Source organism: Sceloporus undulatus, chromosome 1, assembly GCF_019175285.1.
Source record: "Sceloporus undulatus isolate JIND9_A2432 ecotype Alabama chromosome 1, SceUnd_v1.1, whole genome shotgun sequence".
In the NCBI taxonomy this organism is placed as follows: Eukaryota; Metazoa; Chordata; class Lepidosauria; order Squamata; family Phrynosomatidae; genus Sceloporus; species Sceloporus undulatus.
This window is the reverse complement of record NC_056522.1, coordinates 379,137,397-379,160,820: the sequence shown is the minus strand read 5'-3', so window position 1 is coordinate 379,160,820 and position 23,424 is coordinate 379,137,397. Positions and strand designations below refer to the sequence as shown.

At 47.8% G+C, this 23,424-nt stretch overlaps 3 protein-coding genes across 4 annotated transcripts in view; 2 read left to right on the top strand and 1 right to left on the bottom strand.

The window, feature by feature from the left end:
* Positions 1 to 4,510: 4,510 nt before the first annotated feature.
* Positions 4,511 to 11,122, top strand: LRR1 (leucine rich repeat protein 1). Its single transcript, XM_042446471.1, has 4 exons — positions 4,511 to 5,218; positions 6,538 to 6,636; positions 7,315 to 8,042; positions 9,526 to 11,122. Exons 1-4 carry the CDS (start codon positions 5,048 to 5,050, stop codon positions 9,776 to 9,778), a joined length of 1,251 nt encoding a protein of 416 aa, XP_042302405.1. The 5' UTR covers positions 4,511 to 5,047; the 3' UTR covers positions 9,779 to 11,122.
* Positions 11,123 to 13,987: 2,865 nt separating this feature from the next.
* On the top strand, positions 13,988 to 15,743 carry MGAT2 (alpha-1,6-mannosyl-glycoprotein 2-beta-N-acetylglucosaminyltransferase). Its single transcript, XM_042455068.1, has one exon. It carries the CDS (start codon positions 14,196 to 14,198, stop codon positions 15,615 to 15,617), a length of 1,422 nt encoding a protein of 473 aa, XP_042311002.1. The 5' UTR covers positions 13,988 to 14,195; the 3' UTR covers positions 15,618 to 15,743.
* Positions 15,744 to 17,632: 1,889 nt separating this feature from the next.
* DNAAF2 (dynein axonemal assembly factor 2) overlaps positions 17,633 to 23,424 on the bottom strand; it is a 37,475-nt gene continuing 31,683 nt past the window's right edge. The window contains exon 3 of one of the 2 annotated variants that reach the window (XM_042455055.1): positions 17,633 to 19,457. In XM_042455055.1, coding sequence (XP_042310989.1) covers positions 18,960 to 19,457 — 498 coding nt within the window. In that variant the 3' untranslated portion in view covers positions 17,633 to 18,959. Of the gene's footprint in view, positions 19,461 to 23,424 lie in introns of both variants that reach the window. The other variant, XM_042455046.1, reaches the window with a different exon arrangement.

Genomic DNA, 23,424 nt, shown 5'->3' with positions numbered 1-23,424 from the left:
TGATGTTCTCCTTCAAGGATCAGGGCAGCACCACCGCCATGGCAAGTCCAGTCAGAGCCTCTTTCTTCCCCAGACCAATTCCTCCCCATTCCCCTGAAGCACATTGGTCATCCCTGCAAGCAGGAACTGAACCTCACATCTGGAAGGGGTCACCCTCCTCATCTCATCTCCAGGAAAGGAGTGGAGGAGGAGGCCCTCTCCTGAAGCCTTGAGCCACTCACATTATCCAGCCCCGGAGCCTCTGCCCCATTATAGTTTGGGGAGCTGGTTACAAGAGTGAAGGAAGCCAACAAGGCCCTCCTGAGAAAAGAGGTGGTCTACAGCCTCCTCCCGCTTCCTTGCTCCACCTGAAACTCTAAAGGAGTACGGGGAAGCTTCCATAGGATTTCGTCTGCATCTCATAGAATCATAGAATCGTAGAGTTGGAAGAGACCGCAAGGCCATCCATCCAACCCCTGCCATGGCAGAAATCCAATCAAAGCATCCCCAACAGATGGCCATGTAGCCTCTGTTTGAAGACCTCCAGGGAAGGAGAATCCACTACACTCTGAGGAAGGAGTGTGTTCCACTGTCAAACAGCCCTTACTGTCAGGAAGTTCTTCCTAATGTGGAGGTGGAATCTCTTTTCCTGTAGCTTGCATCCATTGTTCCAGGTCCTGTTCTCTGGAGCAGCAGAAAACAAGCTTGCTCCTTCCTCAATATGACATTCCTCAAGTACTGTATTTAAACAGGGCTACATATCACCTCTTAACCTTCTCTTCTCCAGGCTAAACATCCCAGCTCCCTGAGTCGTTCCTCAAGGGCAGTTTCCAGACCTTTCACCATTTTAGTCAGCCCCTTTGGGACACATGACTCCAGTTTCTCAACATCCTTTTTGAATTGTGGTGGCCCAGAACTGGACACAATATTCCAGGTGGGGCCTGACCAGAGCAGAATATAGTGACACTATGACTTCTCTTGACTAGACACTATACTTTTTATTGATGCAGCCAAAATCGCATTGGCCTTTAGCTGCCGCATTGCACGTTTGACTCATGTTCAACTGTTTGTCTACCTGGACTCCCAGATCCCTTCACATTCAGCCATGTGTCTCCAATCCTACTATTCTGTGCATTTCATTTTTCTGCCCTAAGTGCAGTACCTTACATTTCTCTGTGTTGAATTTCATTTGTTAGCTTTGGCCCAACTTTCTCAGTCTATTCAGGTCATTTTGAATCTTGATCCTGTCCTCTGGGGTATTAGCTACTCCTCCAATTTGGTGTCATCTGCAAATTTGATAAGTATGCTCCCAATTTTGTCATCCAGGTCATTGATAAAGATGTTGAATAGCCCTGGGCCCAGGACAGAGCCCTGTGGGACCCCACGGTGGCACTCTCCTCCAGGCTGAAAAAGAGCCATGTTGAGCACCCTTTGGGTTCGGCCGGTCAACCAATTACCATCTCGGTGATCACTAGAATATTGATCACCCAAAAGCTGTACAGATCACATTTGGCTGCAGATGGCGATGTTACCCAGGACCTATTGTTTGGGGAGCTGGTACAAGAGCGAAGGAAGCTGACAATGCCTCCTGAGGAAAGAGTGGTCTACGGCCTGCTGCCCCTTCTGCTCCCACTGAAGGAACTTTTCAGCCACCATCTTCTTTCCCATCTTCTTTCTCCTCCTGTGTTGGTCTCAAAGGTGCTGCCAGGCCCTTTTGCGTCCTGAGATTCCAGACCATCAACAGGGCAAGTCACTGCCTTATGTTTCTATATTGGGAGAAAGGGGGGATATAAGTAAATCACCATCACCATCATCGTCATCTGTCCCTGAGCCCCTTTGGTCCGGGCATTACTCAGTAGGCTGCCCCCTGTTATGGAGACCCAAGGCATGGAAAGAGAAGAGATGAAGGCCCTGCAGTTCAGTCACACCTGGGGGCATCCGACCCCCAAGGACTCCACAGAGGGGGGGGCACCCGGCAGCCATGTCCTGGAATTGTTCAGTAGTCTACACCCCCTTGTCATAAAAGACCCAAGACAGAGAGAGCCAATCCATCCCATGAGCCCCTTACCTGCTTGAGCTTTTTTTTTTGGGGGGGGGAGTAATGTTGTTGTGGGAAGTGACTGGGCTGAGCAGGGTGCCCCCCCTTGTGTGGCTGCCATACAACCCTCTCCTTTAATTGGGTGGGAAAGAGTGATGGACTCTGCAGCCCAGCTGCAGCTGAGGGGGCACCCAACCCTGACACCTTCCCCCTTAAGGAGCTCCCTAGCTATGAGTGCCCCTGGCAGTCCCTCCCTCACTTGGGTGGGAAGGGACAGGATGATGGGCACTGCAGTTAGAGCTGGAGAACCTAGATATTCCTTGTTGCTGTTGTTAACTGCCCTTGAGTCTATCTGAACTCATGGCGACCCTATGGATGAGACATCTCCAAGACCCACTGCTCTGCTTAATCCCTGCAACCCCATAAAACTCATTGTGACCTCCTTAATAGAGTCCATCCATCTGGCATGTGGCCTTCCTCTCTTCCCACTTCTCTCTCCACCTATCCCAGCATTATGGTCTTTTCCAATGAGTCCTTCCTTTTCATTATGTGTCTGAAGTAAGACAGCCTCAGTTTGGTCATCTTGGCTTCCAGGGAGGTTTCTGGCTTGATCTGCTCTAGGACCAATTGTTTGTCTTTTTGGCTGCCCATGGGATCCTCAGCACTCTTCTCCAGCACCACATCTCAAATGAATGGATTTTCTTCCTATCATCTTTCTTAACTCTCTAGCTCTTGCATCCATAGATGGTAATAGGAAATACAGCTTGTATGATTCTAACTTTTGTGCTCAGTTGTGTATCTTTGCATTTTAGGATCTTTTCTAGTTCTTTCATAGCCACCCTCCCCGTTCTTATTCTTATTTCCTGACTACAGTCCCCATTTCTATCTGTGTGATCCAAGGTATGGGAATTCTTTTACTGTTTCTATTTCTTAATTGTCTAGGTTGAACTTGTGAAGATCCTTGGTGGTCATTATTTGGGTTTTCTTTATGTTCAACATTAAAACTGCCTTTGCACTTTGTTCTTTGATCTTCCTTAGTAGGTGTTACAGGTCTGTGAGGTTTTCTGTTAGTACTATGGTGTCATCTGCATATCTTAGATCATCAATATTCCTTCCTCCTATTTTTACTCCTCCTTCGTCTGTGTCCAAGCCTGCTTTTCTTATAATATGTTCTGCAGACAAGTTGCATAGATAGGGTGAAAGGATAGAGCCTTGCCTGACCCCTTTGCCAATTGGGAACCATTCTGTTCCTCCTTGTTCTGTTCTGACAGTAGCCATTGGTCCTGAGTACAGATTCTTCATCAGGACTATCAGATGTGTTGGCACTCCCATATCTTTAAGGGCGTTCCATAGTCTTTCATGATCTATGCAGTCAAAGGCTTTGCTGTAGACTATAAAACACATGCCGATTTTCTTGCTGTTATGCTCCATTAGCCATCGTATATTTGCAGTGTGATCCCTGGTGCCTATTCCTTTCCTGAACCCTGCTTGGACCTCTGGGATTTCTCTCTCATGTATTGTTGGAGTCTATGTTGTAAAATTTTGAGCATGATTTTGCTTGCGTGGGAGATCAGTGCTATATTTCTATAGTTGCTGCAGTCTCTTCAGTGTCCCTTTTTGTTGATGTATATTGATCACTTCCAATCTGATGGCCATCCTGTTGTTTTCCATAACGGCTGAAACATGTTGGTTAGCACTTGACTCTGTCAGTGTGGATTGCAGCAGTTCAATGGGAATATCATCTGTTGCTGGTGATTTGTTCTTCGCTATTTCTCTTACTGCAGTTTCCATTTCGCTTTTTAGAGCTTGGGGGTCATCTTCATATGGCTCTTCTTTCCGTGTGTCCTTCATTTTGTCATACCTTTAGTATAATTCTTCTGTGTCTTGCATCCAACCTTTTTTTTTTTTATTCCTTCCTGGTCCTGAATTATGTTATTTTATTGCCATAGAGCATCCTGGTCCTTGGCTTGGATTTTCCTTTGATTTCCCAGATCTTGTGAATAGATCCCTTGTTCTTCCCTTATTGTTGTTGTCTTCTATTTCTCTGCATTGGTCATTGTAGTAATTTTCTTTATCTTTCCATACAAGCCGTCATTCTGTTGCATTCATAGTTCTTAGTTTGTGCCTATCTCCCTTTTGTTTTTCTTCTCTTCTTTTCTTTATTGCTTGTGGCATTTTTTCCTGTCACCCATGTTTTCCCCCCTCTTTCTTTTTGTTTATTGAAAGTGTCTGTCTGCCTTCTTCTTTCATTATGTCCCTGGCTTTAGACCATGGTTCCTCTGGTTCTGGGTCTGTTATGCTTAGTAGCGTGAGTCTGTTTTCTTCAGCCTTCCTTATGGAAAATGTCTTTGCAACGAACAGTTGCTGGCTGCTTCACAAAACCCTATCAGAGGCCCACCTACTTCGCGTTTCTTTTTCCTGATCCAAATCTCCCTACTATTCTTTATTCTTCTTTGCTTCTGACTAATTAAAAACCCTCTTTTTATTATTGTAATTGCTTTTTAGCTGTGTGTGTTTGGTTTTTTTGTAACCTGTGTGGTAAACTGTCTTGAAGCAGAAAACAAAGGCTCAAGGCTCTGGCGTTTGTAGTTTGTTGTGGAACTAGGGCTGTCCTGACAGAGAAGGCTAAATGTCTCAGAAAGTACCGTTCCCAGAATTCCACAGCACAGAGCCGTGGCAGTTAATGTGCCCCGGCGCCACAACAAACTGCCATTCCCAGAATTACACAGCAGTTAATTCCGTGGCAGTTAATGCGGCGCCGCCCCTGACTATTTCTGCAGCGCAGATACATCCTTCGGGGGAAAGAGACCTAAGAAACGGGTCGGAATGAGGAGGGAGGCGGGTTTCCATCAGGCAGTGAGGTAGACGGCCCCAACGGCCGCCCGCTCTGGCTGAGAAGGACCCCGAGCGGAAGCTGGCATGGAACCATAGAGTTGGGAGCGGAAGTGGCGCAGAGGGGCTGCGCGCGCAGGAGGCGGGAAAGCGGCGCCGGGTTCGAGGGCCGGGAAGAGGCGCCGGAGGGAGAGGGCCATGCGCCTGCAGTGCGAGGTGGCGGTGGCGAGCCGGCTGCTGCCCTCGGCGGGGCTCCGGGGTCCGGGGCGCGCCGTCAGGGCCCTGCTCTCCCTCGGGAGGCCGCCCGGAGCTGCCGGGGTCTGGCTCCTGGTCAGCACCGCCCGACACCGCCCCGGATCCAAGTACCAGGTCGGCAGCGGCGGCAGGAGAAAGAAGAGGCTCCCGGGCGTTTCCCCCGGACTTCATCTCCCAGAAGCCTCAGCCTCCTCGGCCAATAGTCAGGGATTCTGGGAAACGGAGTCCGAAGTAGCTAGAGAGGGTCAAAGGATGGGCAGCACTGGCTTAAGCCACGCTGCTGCTGCTGCTGGGTGCCTTGTTTTCGACCCTAAGGCGGCCCTCGCAAGGCTTTTGTGGCAAGGTTTGCTCTGAGGCTGAGAGAGTGCTCAGGCCACCAAGACACTGGCTCTCTCTGGCTTCAGCCATAGGATCATTGCATCCTGGAGTTGGAGGAGGCCCAAGAGGCCATGCAGTCCGACCCGCTTCAGCCGCACAGGAAGACTCCTCCAAAGCTCTCCCTTTGACAGGGCCTAGCAACAGTCCTGGGGGCTTATGTCAGCCCTGACCAAGAGACCCTCCAGCCAAGCACCCTTCTGCCCTGCAGGAGCGAGCGCACCATGAAAGTGTGCCTCGGGACCCCTTGCCAGGAGAGGGCCTTCTGACCTTGTGGCTCCGGTGGAAGGAAGGGCCCTGCCTTCTTGCCCTGCGTGAGGAGCAGGGAGAGGGGGCCTGGGAGGCACTGCGGCCACTGCCTTGTTGAGTCTCTGGCCAGGGTTTTACGATCCTTCACACTGAATGCTCTTCCCAAAGGGTTTTAAGCAGGTTGTCTATTTCCTCCTCTCAGGGGCAGACAGGGACAATAGAGTCACATCCACAGGTTCTGCATCTGCTGCTTGGAAATGTGTTTTAAAACTCCAAAAAGCAAACCTTGATTTTGCCACTTTATATGAGGGCCGCCATTGTACTCCCCCATTGTGTTTAATGGGACTTGAGCATCCACAGATGCCAGTATCCACAGGGGGTCCTGGAACCAAGCCCCAGCGGATACCAAGGGCCCGCTGTATTGCCCTGTGGTCCCTGAGGGAATGTTAGAGAGAGATAAGGTAGCCTTTGCTTCAGGTGAGTGGAGAACTTTACAATGTACAAATGGCTTTGCCGAATCAGGCTGGTGTTCCCTGCGGCTCGACTGTCTCCAGCACTGGCCCACAAAACAAAACAGCTGCAGGGGTGCAGAGTTCAGGGTCCCCTGGGAGCTCTGGCAGCTGCTCACCCTGCTTTACAAAGTGAATGGGATGAGGAGGAGCTGCCTTCCCCCCTTTGGGAGTGGCTTCAGCATCTAGTAGTAATCCCTAAGACTGGTATTCTTATACATTGCTTGTTTGTTTTGCTTTCTGCAGGGCATGTTTGTTTGTAGACTCATGGATCTATTGTGTTCCTTTCCTTGAAAACAGCTGAGAGAGAATGTAGAGCACCTTTTCACCAAGTTTGTGGAAGAAGGAAAAGCCACCGTGAGGCTGAAAGAACCAGCGGTGGATGTCCATCTCAGCAAGGTAGGATCACGCCTGAGCAACAGCTGTGTCCTCTGTGTGCAGAGCAGTGATTTGTGCTTGCCTAGTTCAGGGCGATTTTCAGGGCAGCCCCATTTGAAGAAAGATACCCACATTTATTCCAGGTGGAGCATCTCTGGGGCTGGTTTGTTGTGGTTTGGATTCAGCAGTCAAGGAAAGTCCACTGGCTTATTGCCTTGACAATTAAAAATTGAGAAGAAAACAGGAGCTTCTTGACCATCTTATAGTAAGCCCTCCAGCCACCATCTTGGGGAGAGAGAGGCAGGCTGGCCCAACTGCCTGCCTGAAGAAGACAAGCCCTCCCTTGTATTGTTTTTAAATGGTATGGGTGGGTTTTTGTATTGTTGGGCTATGTATTGGTTTTGATGGTGTTTTTGTAAACCACTGTGATCTGCAAGGAATAGCGGTCTAGAAATAAAATTTCATTCATTCATTCATAAATAATGATGATGGGGGGGCACATATGTCTCTTTTGTAGTCATTATAAGACCAATTTCTTAAACTGATCGGAGAATGTATTATCCAAGTGCCTTTTTCCCCATTTATTTATTTCATTGGATTTAAATCTTGCCTTTGTCCCCCAAAAAGTACTCAGCTTACATCACTGGAAAAAGTAAACCTGCACTTGTTGACAATCTTTGTATGTCATTTTGGCTGCAGGCAAATGTGAGCCAGCTGAAGACCTTCCTGTCTGCAGTGAAGCTGGCTCACCAAGGTACTAATGAAGAAACATTACCGCTCTCTGCTTTGATCCCAGCAAAAGCTTCCGAAGTTGAGAAACCAAAGACAAAAATGACCATCACTTCAAAGAAGGATTATCCTTTAACCCGAAACTTCCCATACTCCTTAGAGCATCTCCAAGCCTCCTACTGTAAACTGGCCCGTGTCGATATGCGCATGCTTTGCCTAAAAAGCCTCCGGAAACTGGACCTGAGCCACAACCGGATTAAAAATCTTCCTGCAACTATCGGGGACCTCATGTGCCTTCAGGAACTCAACCTTCAGGACAATCACCTGGAGTCATTCAGTGTAGCTCTGTGCAACTCTACCCTCCAAAAGTCACTCCAGTCCCTGGATCTCAGCCAGAACAAGATCAGAGCACTTCCAGCACAGTTTTGCCAGTTGCAGGAACTCGTTCAGCTGAAGTTGGATGACAACTACCTCATCCGGCTGCCATTCAAGATCGGCCAGCTGAGCCAGCTCCGCTTCTTGTCAGTGGCTCGTAATAAGCTCCCGTTTTTGCCTAGTGAGTTTGCAAAACTCACCCTCGAGAGCCTGGATTTATTTGGCAATCCTTTTGAGCAGCCCACACCTCTGCTTCCTGAAATGCATCTGGAAGTCCCACTGACTTTATTAGAATGTGCTGCAAGAGCAATAGTCCATTACAGGTAAAGGTAGACAGACTGACTCACAACCCCAGGAATGATAACATATTTCACTTCAAATTCCTCCACCCCAATTTTTAGAACTGTTTTAAACTGGGACGGTTATCATTAACTGTGATGAGCAATTGTGGTGAGAGGAAAATAGGTAATTCTCCTGGATAAAGGCGATGCATATTGTAAAGCTTTCTGAAAATTTACACTATCTTTTGCCTATACCTCTTTTGCCTATACCTCTGATCCAGAATACTGTTCTTGAGGAGAGGCTTTTTCCTGGCCCTCCCCACAGCAGTCCAGAGCCATATCTCTGGAGAGTAGGGCAACTTTGCAGCTGCAAACAGTGTCCAAGGATCACATATAACTTGAGAACTGACTGAATGTGCAGTAAACAGTACTGTGCTAGATAACAAGTAAGACTGGGCAGGTTTTATGTTTCCTAGAGAGTAGTTTTCTAGTGATAGTCTAGTGGTAGAGTCTAGAGCAGGGGTAGGCAACCTGCGGCCCGCGGGCCGCATGCGGCCCAGCAAGGCCTTGGGACCGGCCCCAGCCTGGTCCTGCTGCCGATTGCCACCGGGGCCTTTGGAGGGGCCAATTGTCTATAGAAAGCCTCAGAAACATGCATTTATATTAACATTTTTTAAAAAATCAGTAAATTTTTTCGTGTGTCCTCCATTTTTTTTAAAAAAAAGTGTTTTCCATTTGAAAATTTTGTCCTACATTTGTCCTGGTTTATTTATATATTTATTTATTAATTTTTAAATTATTTATTTTTTGGCTTGCCCCCCCCCCCCCCCCCCAGTTGTGAGGGACAGCAACCTGGCCCCCGGCTCAAAAAGGTTGCCTACCCCGGGTCTAGAGCATGCATGGTATAGTAATTTGAGCACTGTACTATGATTCAGGGAAGCCAGGATTCAAATCACTGTACAGCCATAGAAACCAGCTGGGTGACCTTGGGCAAGTTACACTCTCAGCCTCAGAGGAAGGTCTCCAGAAGTCAGAAACGACTTGAAAGCACACAGCAAGAAGGAGGGGATCCTGTGGGTTTCCAGATGTTGTTGAACAGCAACTCACAGCATTCCTCACCTTTGACTGTGCTGGGTAGGACTCTTGTGAGCTGCTGTCCAGGAATCTCTGGAGGGCTACAAATAAGTCCCATCCATTTTATAACTGCTGTAATATGAACAATGTTGACAGAATGCTTCACTTGCTTTCCATTCTTTGTATGGTGTGTGTTCTTACATCTTTTTAAAGCTGTGATTTAAGTGTTTATCCAATGGAGAGGGTTTTTTAAATTTCTCTGGGAAAGTACTGGATGCTTTTCAGTTTAGTCTGGATTACGGTATCTAGGGGGAGGGGGGACAACTCAAAATGCTGTCAGTGCTGCCTATGGCTGTGTACTTCAGGGTTCTGTGTTTAATATAGTGTTTCAGAGAACTGACTCTTCCTAACAGGATCAGTATATTCACTCCCGGTCCTGGTTCTTTTGTAGGATGCCCTACGACCACCACACCCTCCCTTCTCACCTCTGCATTGATCTGGACATGGCGAAGACCTGTCAGTGTGGACGCGCCTGTTTGAGCTGCTTCATTCAGACAACAGTGACCATGAATCTGCACAATGTGGCCCACACAGTTGTCCTAGTTGATAACATGGGTGGCACAGAGGCCCCCTTACTCTGCTGCTTCTGTTCTCTGACTTGCTACTCCCAGTTTCTGGACAGACATCTGCAAAGCATCCGGTGACCATACATCTAGCCTTCCAGGATGTGCAACTGCTGCCTGGCTGATACTACAGAATCCTCCTGTTTCCTTACACATGGTTAACGGAATGGGAGGAGAGAAGGCCTTCTGCTCCCTTCCAAATCAAAAGAATCACTGCTTGTGTTAGCATGTGATCTCACATGTATGTTTGTGGTCCACAGGCCAACATCACTTGTGGCCCTTGGTGACCCTAAAGGTTATGCACCCTTGCTTTAAGGAACCATTGCATGGGATTTCAGAAGCTTCACTAACTTGGTGATCTCCAGACGCAAGGAGGCAGTACTAGGCAGACAGTGTGATTAGTCAAGAGAACAGTAATCTTATCACTTGCTTTGCCTTTTTCATTATCCAAAAAGAGGAAGGAAAGGAAGCTTGGCTTTTCAATGGAATGTGGCTTGAATTAGGAGAGATGCCATGTTTTCCTAAGTGTGGCCCTCTGGATACTGTTGGACTTCCCGTCCCATCAGCCCAAGCCAGTGGTAAGGAAGGTTGAGAAGTACAGTGAAACATCTGGAGGGTTGCCTTTGCCTAATCCTGGTCTATGTTCTCCTCCTTGAAGCTGTTTTTTGCCTGTCAGAATTATTGAGGGCTTCAGGTTCTGTTCTTGATGACAAGGATGTGTTTCCTTACCACTGCTTAAATGATGCTTTGACCGGTAGAGAGGTTAGGCCTCAAAAAGAATGACTTTTATCCTTCCATATAAGGACTGGTCATCTTTCTTTCCTTTTTAAGGAAATTCTCAGTAGTGTTGTCAGAGTTAAAACAATTTCCAAAATATGTTTAGAAGCTCAGCTGGCTTAGAACAAGAAGACATGTTATTTGCACAGCAGCAGAATTTGGTCTTTAAAAAAACCCCAGGATATTTTAGCATAGTTGAAGAAGTAATCCTTGAACATGGTGCTACTTCTAAAATTGTTAACAGTGCAAACATTTGAGCAATTTTTATACCTTTGCATTTTTGATAGTTTGTCTTAAATGCACACCATCACTGTTTACTGACATATTCATGCAAAACTTTCTACATGCTAGAGAACTGTAATTTCATGTACTGTAGCATGTACTGTAAATGTCACTTCAGATTATGAAGTTTGCACGCACAAGCTAATTTCCTGAGTATAAAATGCATTTGCGAGTGGGTGTTCATGTCCAGAAATTGTAACTTTAGTCTGCAGAATGTGTTATGCAGGGATGTGAAGAGACAGGGCTCCTGGTAATACAGATTTTGCCAGCAAGGTACTTGGGAACCAATTTATTGATTAGCATTCTGGGCAGCTCTATTTAAATCTTCTCCTTCTATTAATAAAATAAAATAAATACATTCATAAAGATTCTGGAGTAGTTTACAGATTCACTGAGATTATTGTTGCATTAATCCCATGTAAAACAAGGAGTAGCAGCAGCATTTATCTCTTCGGTGGCCTTTTATATGACATAACGGGGTTTGATTTGTTTTAGAGTCCTAAGAGCCACCACCCTGCATATAGTGAATAAGACTTGAAACTAAAGAATATAATGTCTGAACCTATTAAGAAACTAGAAGTATGTGGTCAGAACCAGAGCTGAATTCATCTTATGGCCAGTTTCATTCTGCGCTTTCCTTGATTTAAGCGAAGGCACACAACAACAAAATGGGAGTAAAGTGTCTTCTTCAGAAAGAGATACGTTTTAAGGACAATGAAGGAAACACTAACAAATAATGAGGATGCATTACTTTTATTTCATTCAAGCAATTTTATTGTTTTCTGGTCACTAAAGGAGGGAATGTGGTGGTGGGCTTTCTGAATGGTGTCACATTTGGGGATGGGGCTATGGGCCCCTATGTTCTCTCACTCCACACAGCAGACACAGTATTTGTTGTTAACTGGCCTCAAGTCGATGTCAGCCTATGGTGACCATGTGGATGAGACATCACCAAGAGCCCCTGTCTTCAACCCCTCTGCTCAGGTCCTGCAAAGTAATATCCATGAGCTTCTTAATACTGAGTCTATCCATCTAGCATGAGGTGTTCCTTTTTGCTTCCCTCCACCTTTCCTAGCATTATTTTTTCCAACAAGTCCTCTCTTCTCACAATGTGCCTGAAGTATGACAGCCTCAGTTTTGTCATCTTGGCTCCTAGGGAGATTTCTGGGTTGATCTGATGGAGGACCCATTTTGTCTGTCTTTTTGGCAGTCTGGGGGATCCTCAGCACTCTTCTCCAGGACCACATTTCAAACAGTTCAATTTCCAATGAGGAAACAGAAATAGTAAAAGGGTTCTTATATCTGAGATCAAACATTGATCAGAGGGAGACTGCAGTCAAAAAATCATAAGAAGGCTAAGAATAGAGAAGGCAGTTATGAAAGAACTAGAAAAGATCCTAAAACGTAAAGATACACAGCTGAGTGCAAAATCCAGTACTGTATACATGGCTGCAATTCCAGTGTATGCCTGCAGATGCCTCTTCTGTCCATTACAGAGACAGATGTTCTCTTCTGCTTCCTGCAATGACCCAAGCCTGCCCCCAGCTCAGTGTGTGTGCCCCTTTACAAACACCCCACAGCAATTCCACGGCGGGTGGAGAGTTCTGTCCTCACAGCCAGAAGTGTGATTACATCATTTGCTGAGACCTCCAGAGGACCCTGGCAGATCTCAGAGGATGATGTTGTCAGGTTGCTACTGGGACACAGACATAGGAAGGAAGCTGGCTGGCTGGCTGGCTGGATCCTCCTTTGGCTACAAAATAGTTGCTGGGGAACAGAGGGAAGCCATATAGCTACCCATCATGGGACTTGATGGTCTGCCAATGCAAAGCATGACTGGCAATGTTCTTTTTCTTGTCCACAGACTGGTGGAGTTTCCTCAGCCCCTGAACTGCGAATCTGGTCAGATGGCTTCCCTACATTTCTAGAACTTTCCCTGAGCCAAATTTGTTTAATGTTCTAGTTTCTGGAGCAAACTTGTTTTCTGCTGCTCCAGAGACTAGAACACGGAACAATGTATGCAAACTACAGGAGGACCTTCCTGAGAGTCAGGGCTGTTTGACAGTGGGACACACTCCTTCCTCGGAGTGTAGTGGAGTCTCCTTCCTTGGAGGTCTTTAAGCAGAGGCTGGATGGCCATCTGTCAATGGGGATGCTTTGACTGAGAGTTCCTGCATGGCAGAATGGGGTTGGACTGATGGCCCTTGGGGTCTCCTCCAACTCTATGATTCTATGATCATAATATTTTGCAACACTCAGCCTGAAGCGGGGTAAATACTTTCTTTCAAACTGGCAAGGCAACTACAGGCTGGAAGGGGTAGAAATGAAGGGTTCCTTGTTGAGGCAAGAATTACTTCTTCCCCCAATCGCAACAGAGACACAGCTGCTCTGAAAGTAAGGCCAATTTTAATTTTGAATGCCAATCCAATGGGAATCCTAAGGCCCTCCAGATGTGGTTGAAGTGCAGCTCCCAGCATCCCTTATGAGTGGCTGTGCTGGACAGGGGAAGATGGAAGCAGCATTTTGAAGCTCCTGCTGGTCAGAAGGTTGAAATGTTAGACATGTCCTGGAAAAGGAGGACCTCTGGTCACCCTAAAATAATTACAGAATCATAGAATCCTAGAGTTGGAAGAGACCCCAAGGGCCCTGATCCAGTCCAACCCCTTTATTCTGCCATGCAGGAAATCTCAATCAAAGCATCCCCAGCAGATGGCCATCCAGCCTCTGCTTAAAGACAGCCTCCAAGGAAGGAGACTCCACTAGACTCCCAGGAAGGAGTTTGTTCCACTGTCGAACAGCCCTTACTCTCAGGAAGTTCTCCTAATGTTGAGCTGGAATCTCTTTTCCTGCAGCTTGCATCCATTGCTCCATTGGGTCCTAGTCTCTGGAGCAGCAGAAAACAAGTTTGTTCCCTCCTCAATATGACATCCCTTTAAATATTTAAACAGGGCTATCATCATATCACCTCTTAACCTTCTCTTCTCCAGGCTAAACATCCCCAGCTCCCTGAGTCTTTCCTCATAGGCATGGCCTCCAAGCCCCTTAGTATCCTAGGAGGAGTGGCCTTTCCTACTGCTATTACTGCTTCAGTATTCTCCCTGGATTGGGACCAAAGTGGCTCCGCGCCAGCCTCCCTTGATGATTGATGGCAAGGCCTTCTTCCTTCCAGGGGAGGCTCTGGGCCTCTCCCCGCCCCTTTCCCGCCGGATCCGGAAGCGACGCTGCTTCCCAAAAGGAGGAGGAGGAGGAGCTGCGATTGCAGCTGCAGCTGGAGCGGCGCCTGCCTTGCCTTCGCTGCTCCTGCTCCTCCTCCTTCCGAGGATGCTGGGCCGGTGGGCGCGAGCGGAGGCTGCTGCTGCTGCTGCTGCTGCGGGGGAAGGGGATCCGTTGGGCGGATGCTGAGCGCTGCCTGCTGCCGCTGCCGGGCTCCAGGAGGGCCATGAGGCTCCGCATCTACAAGCGCAAGGTGCTGGCGCTGGTGCTGGCCCTGCTGGCCGCCGCCGCCTGCGCCTCGCTGGCCCTTTGGGGGAGCCCCGAGAGGATGATGGCGGCGGCGGAGCAGCAGCGGCAGGCAGGCCAGGAGGAGCAGGAGCAGGGCACCGCCAAGGCCCCGGCCCCCACCGAGCCCTGGCCCAGGGGCCCCCCGAGGGCCAACGCCTCTTCCTCCTCCTCCTCTGGACCAGGCCTCCTGGGGATGATGGGGAGGAGGGAGGAGGAGGAGGAGGAGGAAGGCCTGTCGGGGCCCAACCGGACCCTGCTCCTCCGCTCCAGGGTCTACCGGCTCAACTTCGACCAGCCGGTGCGCCACCTGGAGCGATGGAGGCAGGCAGGGGCTGCCGGGGGCGAGGGGGCCCTTCGGGTGGCGCTGGTGGTCCAGGTGCACCAGCGGACGGAGCACCTGCGCCTGCTGCTGGCCTCCCTGCGGCGGGCGGCTGGCGTGGAGCGGGTGCTGCTGGTCCTCAGCCACGACGTCTGGTCCCCGGAGCTCAACGCCTTGGCCGCCGGGGTGGACTTCTGCGCCGTCCTCCAGGTCTTCTTCCCCTTCAGCCTCCAGCTCTACCCAGGAGAGTTCCCGGGCACCGACCCCCGGGACTGCCCCCGGGACCTGGGCCAGGCAGCCGCCCTCCGCTCGGGGTGCCTCAACGCCCGCTACCCGGACTCCTTCGGACACTACCGGGAGGCCGCCTTCGCCCAGACCAAGCACCACTGGTGGTGGAAGCTCCACTTTGTCTGGGAGAGGGTCCGGGCCCTGGAGGAACACCCGCCGGGCTTGGTCCTCTTCTTGGAGGAAGACCACTACCTGGCCCCGGACTTCCTCCACGTCTTGGCTAAACTGTGGGCCCTGCACCAGCGGGAGTGCCCCGAGTGCCAGGTCCTCTCCTTGGGCACCTATGCTCCCGTGCGCGGGGGTGCCTTCGCCGGCCGGGCCGACAAGGTAGAGCTGAAGACGTGGAAGTCCACCGAGCACAACATGGGCATGGCCTTCGCCCGGGAGACCTACCAGCAGCTGATGGCCTGCTCCGAGGCCTTCTGTTCCTACGACGACTACAACTGGGACTGGACCCTCCAGCACTTGACCGTCAGCTGCCTGCCTCGCTTCTGGAAGGTCCTGGTGCCCGAGATCCCGCGGGTCTTCCACACCGGCGACTGTGGCATGCACCACAAGAAGTCGTGCCAGCCTTCTGCCCAGAGTGCCAAAATCGACTCGCTCTTGAGCGCCAACCAGCAGCACCTCTTCCCTGAGGCCATGGCCATCAGCAAGAGGTACTCGGTGGCCCCTCTCAGCCCCCATGTGAAGAACGGCGGATGGGGCGACATTCGGGACCACGAACTCTGCAAAAGTTACCGGCGGTTGCAATGAGAGGGAGGAAGAGGAGGAGGAGGAACGGTTGCCACTCTCTGCGGGAGACTTTTTAGCCCCCTTTTCCCAACTGGGCCTTGTCTAGCCTTATTACAGACGCAACCATTAAACAAAGGAAAAACAAAACAAATGTGCTTGGGTTTTCTCCTTTTCGTACGGGGAAAGCAGGGATCACAGAAAGAGTCACTTGGAGGCAGAATGTGGGGGAACATGAAAACATGTGACTTGTTTACTAGGGAAATCAAGGTTTTTATCGGGGCCTTTTTATGAGGTGTTCCTAATTTATTCAGACAAGTGTTCTTTTTGTTTTAAGCAGCGGCTTAAAAGAAAAGAGGGAATAGTGAGTGTTCCTAAGATGGCTGAGCTCCAATGTGAAGTCGAAGGCTTTCACAGCCGGCTTCCATAGTATTTTAGTTGGGATTTTTATGCTTTTCTAGAACATGGCCACATAGCCCAAAAACCCCACAAAACACTATGGCTGAGCTCTTTTGGGAGCCAGAGCCACTCACTTTTCCAAATGTAGCCTTTAATTGGCTTTGTAACTTTCCTATTTCCCCCCTACCTTTTTATCTTTACAGTCTGAAACTCAATCGTTCAGTTTTCCATAATCTTGAATGGGAATGCTTGGAGTTTGATATCTTAATATCTTCAGAAGCAACATTCTAGTTTATTTGCTATGTGCTTGTTATATGGAGAGAGAGAAAAGGGAAACCTTTTCACTTTAATGTAGAAATATGCAACTTTTTTTTTTTTGGTTCTGCCCAAATTTTAAAAAAATCACATTTTTATAATATGTACAAGTTACAAGTTTGGAAGAATCAATTTTATTTGAAAGTCAGATTAATTACAAAATTAAAAATTCTGTATACAAATTAAGTTGTAAAAATACAGTGGTCACAAAGACTTCAGTAACTATTTCAGGAATGGAACTGAAAACGACTGTGCAACTGTTTGCCTCCTGTTAATGAAACGGTTCTGGTTTCAAGTCAGGCAGCTCAGTTTTACAGTTTCAAAATAGGTTGGAGTGAGGAAAGAGGAGAGAAAAGGAGAACTGAAACCTTCAAACAAATATAAAACAGTATTGTGAGAAAGAACAAAAGAATTGTGAGGCCATTCTGTCTCTGTGTTAAAGAATCAGCACCTTCAAAAAGACCAGGGTTTTTAGAGAATGAACCAAACGATCCATTTGGTTTTAAAGCACAGTCCACTGGAGTGTTCTGCATCAGCTTGTGCCTGCCTCCCTGTCTACCTTCCTTCCTTCCTTCCTTCTGGATTCTGCCCTTTGCTGCAACCAGAAAATGAACTCCGTATTCTAGGTGTTGATTCTCCGATATAGAAATACATCTCCTAGGATTTTTAGGCAGGAGAGGCTTTTATTAGGTTACATGGAGTCTCTCACCATTTCAGTCTTAAAACAATGGTGATTAGAATGTCTAATTTAATGACTAAGGAATGCAGAGTGGTGTGTTAAAGGAGTCTTAAATGGACACAGCAGTTGAAATCACTGGGACTGCTTGGTCAAAGCACTATTAGAGCTCATTCAGGCCATGGGAAGAGAGATGTTCAGTTGAAAACAAATATGATTTTCTGCACCGGTAAATCTTGGCTTTAAGGTTTATGATCTATTCAGGAAGTCAATTAACTCTTGCTGAACAGCTGGCACAAATTTCCTTGCAAATTGCAAGCGTTCCCAGATGTGAAAATTAACTTGGCTGGTTATGTGGAAGACCAGAAAGGAAGATTCTGTGTTATAATGTAGAGCAGTTCTGCATTCCTCTGTGCTAGTCTTAACAGTTTTCAAAGAGACGGTGTGTATCTATTTCAGTATAAAAGGAGGAGGAAAGGGAAATGGTGTCTTGTAGCACCTTTAAAGCCAATGAGTCTATTTCAGCATAAATCTTCCATCTGAGCCCAATAAAGTGTGTAGTCTTAAAGGTGCCACAAGATTCTCCCTCCACCCCCCGCTCTGTTTGTACCCTTCTTGGAAAAATAAAATGGAGGGCCACTGCATTAACTGGTTTGAAAATAAGCTTTAATTTTGAGTGGTGCACATTCAGAGTAAGGCAGCAAATCCTTTCAACTTGTTCTACTCGCCTTAATACTTCCAGAGTATGGCTGATCCTACAGTGTGGATGGTTATTCTGGACATGGAGGTTTGCTATGATTCCTGACAGGAGTAGCTCCATCCAGCTGTTCTGCACTGGGCCTGATATGACTGAGATGGAAGTGATGGTGGGGTTGGATACAGGGTCAGCATTTGAACTCATGCTTGCTCTGAAATCAGTTCTGCTGAAAGCAGGAGATGTAGATGTAACTGCAATCTGTATTTGGCATGTCAGCCCACCCAAAACAGGTTACATGGAGATCCCAGTAATTTCAGAGAGCCAGAATTCCCATGAGACTAGTTTTCCCAGTGGAGGTGTTTGCCGACATTTCAGTGATGTACATCAAGCCCTTGAAGGACCAGGCAAAAATTCAATGTGCATAAGGTGAGATGGGCTAGTCTGGGCAGGTGCTATGGAAATAAACTGGTCAATATGTTTTGGTACTGGTACAATGTTATATCTGTGGGCTGGTAACATACAAAGGGGTCATGAGGTGGGGTTTTTTGGCCATCCAGATGTTGCTGGACTGCACTTGCAATGAACCCCACTGAACACAACCAGTGGGAAAAATTGATGGGAATTAGAGTTGAGCAACACCTTTTTGGCGATCCAACTCACATCCAAGAACTGTCCTGACAGTGTCCATGAAATGTGCTGAAACTTTGGAGAGGGGCATTTAGTCAAAACAGCCGGCTGCTGTTTGTCATTCAGTTGAAGAGCAGTAGCAGAGGTGGAGGGAAAGCGGGAGGGAAGGCATCACAACAGATCACCCACACAAGCCTTACAAATGTAAACAGGCTTCGTGTGAGAGACCAGTTTCTGTGCAATATTTAATTAAGACACTTGAACATTAATTAGACTCCCTCATTTATCATGGCACAAATGAAGGCTCTGCATGCATGGAAAGAAGGCACAGTCCACCCCTCAGCCTAACTGGCTGAGAGAAGATTGTCTCAACATGGCCCATGCGTGGGTGTGCCTTGTGGCCCAGCTAAACCCAATTCAGCACAAAACAGAGCTGCCTGACTTGAAGGAGTTGACCCATTTCTTTTTGAAATTCAGCAAGCAGTTGGGCATCTTTGACTTTCCAAAAGTAAATATTTCAAGTGAATGGAAGATCTGAGGTTGGGTTTCTGCCTAACCTTCCTTTTTCCAGGGCTTTTCAAAGTAAAGACAGGATCTGTGCTTGAGGTTTTTGTACCTGCTGGGCCCCTGTTCAAGGCTTAACAAAGGGCTATCAATCCAGTTCGTACAAGAAAGCATTCTGAAAGGTAAGAGCACAGTGTGTGGTGTGATCGCTAATATACTGTACGCTTCCATCTTGCATGTTGGTCTCCATAATCACAGGGGCTGCTGGGCTGCCTTCCCTCCCTTGTTTGTTTTCTGTTGCCTTTGAACATATTTCTCCTTCCTCTCCTGTCTGGGCAGGCTGCTCCAAACTGAGCTGGGCTGATGTTGTGGACGTGGCTCTGTTGCTTGTTGAGGAAGCAAGTTCTGACTCATGGAAATCATGTCTCTGTGATTTCTGAGGAATTGCTGAGCTGGGATCATGGAGGTCAAGTGCCAAACAATGGCTGGGTCCCTTGCCAACTTGCCCCATTGTTTCCACAGCTGTGAGTGAACCCAAAACTCTCTCCGATTGTACGAGGCAGTCCTCTGCGTCAGTTGAAAGTTTGCTGCCGTTGCTTTGTTTACCATTCCCTCTCCCTGGTTCGGTTTTGTCAGGTTTCTGTGCCTGCTAAGAGGAGGGAAAGGAAGTTACTTTTGTAGACTAAAGGTGGAGAACTTCTGTTTGAAAGCACACTCGGCTATCAAACAGGAAGAACCTGGGTTTCCTCCTCAACAGGTCTCTACATTCATATGTGGTGCTGGGTTTCCTGTAAGTAAAATTGGAGGGTTTCACAAGCCTGGCAGCAGAACCTGATGTACAAAGATATGGGGGCCTGGCTTCAAGGCATGGTGCAAGTAACTGCTGTGTACTGAAGAACCAAAGCCCTTCTGCTTGGCACAGACCTCTAGTCACCCAGTGTCCAGGGGCCACATGGGTCTTTTGTGTTTCTGGGCCTTTTGTCTTGGTGATGAGTACTGACTGGTTCTCCTCTGACAACCATTGAAGTATGTTTGGGAATTCTGGCACCTGGCTGGTGAACAGGAGGAAAGGAGAAAGGGAGGAGATGTAGACTGGTTTCCAAACTGGGTGAGCAAAGTGTGCCCCTTTATTTGTTGGACCTGTTGTGCAGGTAGGACCGAAGGGAGCTGCAGCCTAACAACATCTGGAGGGTAACACTTTGTCCATCCCCCGCTCTCAGTGCTCAAAAGATCAACCTCCTTCCTCATTGACACTCTCCCTGGCAAGGCTTTCGTCATCCTTAACTCAAATCCACCCTCAGCTGAACAGCACTCATGGCCAGGATTTGGCGGGGGGGGGGGTGGATTGTGCTGGAGATTAAAGTGTCTCCCATTCACTAGCAACATCTACAGTGGTGGTGGTGGGGGGGCTTATGGGCCACATGCCCCAGGGACATTTCTGTGGCTCAGGATGCTCCAGGGAATTTGTTCAAAAATGAATTGCTCACAAAGATCTTGAAAGTTTTCAGGAGATATGTCCTCCCCAGGTCCCTTGGGAAGCCAAGGGGCCCACTAGCAGGTGATAGTGGCCCCTGGCCTACAGGCACCATCATTGTTTACTTGTTGCTATTAGCTGATCAGAAGTGGGATGGGTAGACGCTTCAGGGCCTTCCCTGCCCACAGCAATCATGATCAGAAGGCTATTGTTTCCCTACCTCTGGTAATGTTGCTGAGGGAGAGTAGTCTCACTTCCCTCCCCACCAATCCTAATTCTCTAGATGAATAGTTGTGAGTCTGTGGCCCTACTGCTGCTTCCAGCTAGAGCAGAATAATTAACCAGGTCAGAGAATCCTAGAGTTGGAAAGTACCCCAAGGGGCATCCAATCCAACGCCTCCCCCCGCCCCGCTTTCAGCCATTAAGATACCATCAAAGCATTCCTGACAGATGGTGATCCAGTCTCTGTTAAACAACCTTCACAGGAGGAGACTCCATCACTCTCCAAAGGAGTGTTTTCCACTGTCAAACAGCTCTTGCTCTCAGGAAGTTCTTTCTAATGTTTAGGTGGGATCCCTTTTCCTGTAGTTTGAATTAATGGCTGTCTTAGTTTCTGGAGCAGCAGAAAACAAACTTCCTCCATCCTCAACGTGACATCCCTTCAGATATTTCAACATGGTTATGTCTCTTCTTAATCTTTTCTTCCCCAGACTAAACATACCCAGCTCCCTAAGTTGTTCCTCATAGGGTACAGTTTCCAGGCCCTTTACCATTTTGTTCACCCTCCTCTGGATGCATTAATATTCCTCTTGAGTTTTGTGCAGAACCGGACACAGTATTCCCGGTGAGATTTAACAAAAGCAGAAGAGAGTGGCACTGTTACTTCCCTGTGATTCAGTGGGCCTGCTTTACTCTAAACAAGCAATAGGATTTTTGCCTTTCTGTCCTGAGCTCACCTTCTTGTGAGAGCCCCACAGGGTTCTTGTGGGACTCAATGTGGCTCATCCCTATCCTTAAAGAGTTGCTGACAGCTGATTTAAAGTTGCCTCCAGCCACCTGTGCCTGCAGATAACTTGGGCCAAGACATTTCTGTGCTATGTAGAAAGCTCAAGCTGACTCCCGCTTAAATAGCCAAAGAAAGCAGTGCCTCTGGGGCATAGGATGAGATTCTTAACTCATGGAAAGGTTGGCAAACCTACCAGGAAATGAGCATTGTGTGGTTGCCTTTGGCCTAGTGCAATTGAAGGCACAGACCTGATCTCCAGCACAGAGCTACACATTGCCACAGAGGTTGAGCTAGATCTGTTAATCTCTCCTCCTTGCAGCTGAGTAGAGGGCCACACTCCCTCCTTTCCTGCTGTAAGGTCTTTGTGTTGCTTCATGCACGGGCCCCTGCTTGGGCAGCACAAGGTTTCTATTTTAGTTTTTAATTTTCTGCCTTATCAGGTTGGCATATGAGGTAAAACCCATATGTAGTGGATTGCTCCACCTGACATCCTGAGAATACTGCTAGTGGAGAACAATGAGTGCAGGCTGACCCAGAAGCTCCTGGTGGCTGAAGCAAACCTGCCAAAATGATACTCGTCCACATAAACAGTCCAAGAGGTGGTTTTGCTCAACCCAGAGGATGGGTGACCTCCATCCATGAATATGCAAAGGGATTTTGTAGCACCTTTGAAACTAACTGTGGAAAAGAAGTTGTAGCATAAGTTTTTGTAGAGCCATGCATCTTAGGAAATAGATCCAAGTCTACAAAAGCTTACGCTACAATTTCTTTTGCAAAGATGCTGCAAGATCCCTTTGCCTACTGATATTCCAAAGTAACACAGCTATGTCTCTAAAATCTCCATCCATCCAGCCATCTCAAAATAAATTGAGGAAGAGAACTGTGCCTCTTTATGTCACTCTCCAAGCAGAGTGGGGTGGGAAATAAGGTCGCAAACTAGGGGTTGGACACAAACAAGTTCTAGTGTTTGCTATGGGATCTAGTCTTCTTACAATGGTCTGTGCTGCAATCCTGTAACAAATGACCCAGGGAAAAGGTCTGGTGAACTCAGTGGCACTGAGTAGTCAGGTAGAGACTTGTAACAGAAAGATGGAATATTGCCAGTATTAGCAAAAAAAATAAAAAAATAAAAAAAAACAAAAAAAAAAAACCCCAAGACGCCAGACTAGGCGCTTGTGAGCATTTAAAGATCAACTAAATATGAGAAGGTCGATGCCTATAAAGATTGAAATGCTATTTTAATATGTAGGAGCAGGCTCAGAAGTAGCCTGATAATGCTCTGCCTTTAGCGTCCTTGCTTAATGCACTCAATGCATTCCTCCACTCTCCTCCAGCCAGGAAGCAAAGTCCAGTCAGTGGCCATGAGCTTTAGTAGCCCAGTTCAAGAAAAAAGCTGGCTGAGACATGGAAGGAATCAATATTTGCAAGTGCAACATCCAGTGCTCTAAAGGGTTCGAACCACTCTCTTTCAGACAGAGACTCCAATTGTTCCTCTGGCAGTTTTAGTCAATATTTCTTACTGGGTTTATATGCTTGCTCTGTTTCTTTTCAAAGTATTTGCAAAGTTGTATATAATGGTTTTTCAGACTGCAGCATGTAGGGAGTTAAGGATGCAAGGGGTGAATCATAGCCCTGTCCAAGAATTTTTTTTCTGGAGGGGCCCTTCTCTCTATCCCAGACTTGCACAACTTGGCAGTAAGTAGGGCCAAAATTAAAACAGGCTACATTTTTTTCGGGCTGCACATAGGTTTTAATTAAATACTAATAAATTAATTATTCATTATTAACAATTATTAATATTAATAATTCGGTCCTCCTCGATCTCTGCCCTGCCCTCTCCTCAAGAGAAAGCTGGGTGGCGGAACCTTTCCCGTCCTTCTCTGCCGCTGTCCAGATTTCTCCTTGAGAGAAAGCTGAGCAAAAGAGGAGCCTCGAAGCGCCAGCCCATCTTTCTCCTCCGCCAACTGGAGAGAGCTGGGCTGTGGAGGAACCTTGAGGGGTGAGCATTTGCCCATCCTTCTCCTTGGGAGAAAGCCAAGCAATGGAGGAGCCTTGCAGGGTGTTTGCCTGTCCCCCTCCTCCTCCACTGACCAGCCTTCTTCTCAGGAGAAAGCCAGGTGGCAAAGGAGCCTT